Below are 4,662 nucleotides of genomic sequence, written 5' to 3'. Positions count from 1 at the left end.
TAACACTGCATAAAGGATTGCAGTGATCACATGTAGTATTATACGTTTTGAGCATTTATATCATAGATTATACAATATCATATTTACACAGTTAAGATGACATTGACATACATTATACGTCAAGTGATTTTGTACGATTTTAATCATTTAAGAGGAGGGATAGAAACTCTGTAGAAATATTTTAATGTCAATCTGCAAGTAAACTGCAACATCCGAGCAAGTTCAGTCTGTGACGGGAAGTTAGTTAGTTAACTCTGATTACTGCTAACTAGGCTTGAGTTACAGAAGCAGTGGTCTATAGTGGTTAAAGCAGATCAGTGAGAAGGAAATGCATAGCTTCAGATATGATACTGCATCTGATCATCGCCATGAATACACAGTGAAACGCTCTTGTTTCACCTGAGAGATTATTTATGTTTGATATAAGAGGTATTGTATGACGTACATACACTGTAATGTCATTTGAGCTCTCAATTCAGATGCTCTCACACAGACGGGTTTAGTTATTTCAGTAGTTGATCATGGGAAGTGCTAGTAAACCAGAGATCAGACTAACAAACAACAGACAGACACATTTTTGTCAATGATACAATAATGTAAAAGGCTCGTTATTATGAAGAATACTATGCAGAATTATGTTTAAGACTGAAGGAATAAAACCGTACCGAATAAACAATGGCAAAGCAGCATGATTCAAATGTTGCTTTTTGATATGAGCATAAACTGACATTGCGAGGAAAAATGTTTCCTGAAGCCTGACCTGCAACTTCACACAAAGTCAAACCTGGTTGAAACTAGTCTTGCTGATGTTCCTGCGGTGGCCAGGGCGGGTAAACGAACTGCAGTTTCCCCTGAGACGCCCAGCGGCTGTAGATGAGCTTCTCTGTGATGAAGCGATGGCCGCCCCTCTTGGCGTGTTCGTGAGCGTGGTACATGCGGCACTCATCCAGACGCGACGGCTCGTAGTAGTGATACGGCACAAACGAGTGGTTGGCGTTACTATAATCAAGCCAAAACACAGAAGTCAGGGGACTGCATTGGGAGAAATATCATTTTACAAAAGAAACCTGCAAAAATACATGAACACTTAGATATTCTGTTTTGTCCAGGATGTAAAAATTAATTATATTAATGAATTATTTCTAAATAATTGTGCCTAGTTTTGTATTCAGTTTCTCTCTCTCTCTATGTATAAATGTTACATGTTACGTAACATATTAATATTGTTATATTAATAAATAAATTAATATTCACTTTAAAATATGAATCTGTCGATTACATAATATATTGAGCTATAAATAAGTGTAAACATAAACGGGTATGAAAAATCCAACAGTCCATTGTTTCTGTAAATTATTTTCTGTACATGTAAGGAAGTTTGTGAAAGAGTATACAGTATCAATTATATTAATTAATTATTATTAATTATAAACTTAAACATGTCTAAATATATTCTGCAGTCTAATTCTGTAAATTCTTTCCTATAAATGTGACAAATTATTCATAATTAATTATATGAATTTAATTATTAATTATTTTAATTTCAAATAATTGTCTGTTTACACATACACACACGTATATAAACTTAATAAAATTAATATTCACTTTGACATATGAATATATGAATATGAATGACATATTTTGACACACACTAGACACTTTTATCCAAAGTGACTTACAAATGAGAAACATCACAAGCAATTTGTCATAAGATCCAGCAATATTCGAAGAGTTCATTTGCAAAAACAGATAACTCAAAAATCATGTTTTTTTATTGTGTATTCCAATTAATATCAGTCAAACTGCAATTGGGTTATTTTGATTAAGTAAAAATAACAAAAAAATACAGCTAACTAACACAATAAAACACAATAAAAACACGATAACATCATAAAAAACATGATTTTTGAAAATGTGAAAAAACTGAGTTATCTGTTTTTGCAAATAAACTCTTCATATATAAACACAATAAAAGTAATATTCGCTTCAAAATATGAATCCACTGATTATATAATATACTAAGCTATAAGTGTAAAATTCTACAGACCATTAATTCTATAAATTGTTTTCTGTACAGATGAGATGCAATTCTATATACATAATGTCAGATCCAAAATTAATTACAATGCAAAAATGACTGAATTTGATGGTTTTTTTCTTAACAAACTAAACTCAAACAACTGAACTCACCTGCAGTAAGAGCCGTCAATCATTCCATAAATTATTTTAATTTCAAATAATTGTCTGTTTACACATACACACACGTATATAAACTTAATAAAATTAATATTCACTTTGACATATGAATATATGAATATGAATGACATATTTTGACACACTCATATGAATGACATATTTTGACACACCCATATGAATGACATATTTTGACACACTTATATGAATAAATATGTCATAAATAAAGCAGTAAGAGCCGTCAATCATTCCATAAACCAGAATACTGTCACACACCTCCAGAGCCAAAATCATGGTAAAAAACCCTGTACTGAGAAATGCCCCCGATTTCATCCTGCCAGAGATAAAGCGATCCATTTACTACATTTACAATTGCTTTTTTACATAATAATGATGATAGAAGAGAGGAAGACTAACCTGTTTTTGCCCGTCTCGTTTTGAAAGATGCTGTCACAGTACTGAACCTTTTCTCTGGTGACGGTGTAGATATTTGTATGTGGATACTTCTTGGCCAGCATCACTAGTGCATTGAAGATTTTCCCCTTTCCATCCTGCCTCATGTTTTTCTCAGGGCCCCAAATGACGTACCTAGTTCCCGCCTCTCGCCCGAAGAAATAGCCCTGCTGCCGTAGCAGGTGTGGCACGCTGGTGTGAGAGACCACACGCAGACTGGTCCTGTTCCCCACATCATCCTCGTACCCGACGGTGGGCGCTGCGTTCATGCGGATCACACAGTCCTGTCGGTCGATCTCCTGACCCCGTGCACCGCCCAGCATCTGCCCTGAACTGGACACCACGGCACAGCGGCCACAGCGGAAGTCCAGGAACTGAAAACACATTATATACACTACCAGTCAAATGTTTGGGATCAGAATGATTTTTTATGTTTTTGTTTACAGGAGTTTCTTATGCTCATCAAGACTGCATTTATAACATTTAATTTTGTGAAATATTATTTCACAATGATATTAATATACATTAAAATATAATTAATATACATTAATTAGATACATATACAATTAATATACTTTAAAATCTAATTTATTCCTGTGATCAAAGCTGTTGTAATAACATTTTCTGTTTTTACTGTTTTTTTTTTCTGTATTTTTGATCAAATAAATGCAGCCTCAATGACTGAAATAAATAAATAAATAAAATAAATAAGTCAAAGAGACTTATTTAAAAAACATTACAAGTCTTACTGATCCCAAACTTTTGATCGGTAGTGTATACTAGGAATATATGAAAGGAATATTTCATCTAAAAATAAAACTTTGCTGAAAATGTACTCCCCCTCAGGCCGTTCAAGATTAGGATGAGTTTGTTCCTTCATTAGATTTGGAGAAATGTAGCATTCCATCACTCGCTCAGCAATGGATGCTCTGCAGTGAATGGGTGCCGTCAGAATGAGAGTCCAAACAAAAACAAAAAGCTGCATGTTTGTAAGAAACTAATCCATCATTAAGATTTTTTAACTTCAAACCGTCGCTTAAAATAGTCCTCTATTAATAATATTGCTTTCTCCAGTGAAAAAGTCATCTTGTCTGAATTAGGTGAGAAATATGCACAGATCAAGAAAACACGCAGCTTTTAATTTCTCAAGACATTAACTGCATGGACTGGAGTGGTGTGGATTATTGTGATGTTTTTATCAGCTGTTTGGACTCTCATTCTGACGGCACCCATTCACTGCTGAGCATCCATTGCTGAGCAACTGATGCAATGCTACATTTCTCCAAATCTGATGAAGAAACAAACTCATCTACATCTTGGATGACCTGAGGTTGAGTACATTTTTAGCAAATTGAAATAATCATTTTTGGGTGAACTATTCCTTTAAAACGGAATTGTTCAAAGGGTCAAAGATGGAATGCAGCTTACATATGAAGTTGAGCGAGTGTTGAGATGAACCCTCACATAACCACGCAGGCCTGTTTTCATGGTAAGTCCAGACCTCATCACATGACTGTACCATAGCAACAGACACACAGAGACGAGGAGGAGGCAGATCCAGTGAAACCTCTGAGGAATGAAGGATGTGAGACAGGTTCATTCAGAGTCAGTAATAAACTGTTTTTGTTTTTTTTACTGTACCAGGGATTTCATGTCCTGTTGAGGCTGAAGCTCCAACCCAGGTGCTGAACTGGGGAGCAAACCCTCATTTTCCTGAGAAAATATAAAAACCCAATTGAATTCTTCCAACAAGCACTCACTGAACACACATATGTGAAAAAAATGTGTATATATATATATATATATATATATATATATATATATACATATATATATATATGTGTATTTTTTCACTACTGTGGCTTTTGATTACAGTCAGAACCCTGCTGACAATGATAAACTTTTATCGCAGCGCAACGACAATAAACACATTATGAAATTAATATACAAGCCATTGCATAATGATTTTATGTGCCTTAACTGTAATCGCATATTAGTATATGGACAGCATGAAAA

The 4,662-nt window shown here is 34.4% G+C and overlaps 1 protein-coding gene across 1 annotated transcript; it reads right to left on the bottom strand.

The window, feature by feature from the left end:
* On the bottom strand, positions 1–4,353 carry LOC107675764 (alpha-N-acetyl-neuraminyl-2,3-beta-galactosyl-1,3-N-acetyl-galactosaminide alpha-2,6-sialyltransferase-like). Its single transcript, XM_016470198.1, has 5 exons — positions 4,288–4,353; positions 4,075–4,215; positions 2,611–3,020; positions 2,422–2,527; positions 1–1,001 (listed from the first exon to the last, which is right to left on the bottom strand). Exons 1-5 carry the CDS (start codon positions 4,297–4,299, stop codon positions 795–797), a joined length of 876 nt encoding a protein of 291 aa, XP_016325684.1. The 5' UTR covers positions 4,300–4,353; the 3' UTR covers positions 1–794.
* Positions 4,354–4,662: the final 309 nt, after the last annotated feature.

Source organism: Sinocyclocheilus anshuiensis, unplaced genomic scaffold, assembly GCF_001515605.1.
Source record: "Sinocyclocheilus anshuiensis isolate Anshui unplaced genomic scaffold, SAMN03320099.WGS_v1.1 scaffold708, whole genome shotgun sequence".
NCBI lineage: Eukaryota > Metazoa > Chordata > Actinopteri > Cypriniformes > Cyprinidae > Sinocyclocheilus > Sinocyclocheilus anshuiensis.
This window is presented reverse-complemented; position numbering and strand designations above follow the sequence as displayed.

Excerpts from the sequence above, each read along its gene's own strand:
- LOC107675764 (XM_016470198.1), bottom strand. Across the intron at positions 2,528-2,610 it reads AACGAGACGGGCAAAAACAG|GATGAAATCGGGGGCATTTC; the intron begins GTTAGTCTTCCT and ends TATCTCTGGCAG. Across the intron at positions 1,002-2,421 it reads TGATTGACGGCTCTTACTGC|AGTAACGCCAACCACTCGTT; the intron begins TTTATTTATGAC and ends TGGCTTGATTAT.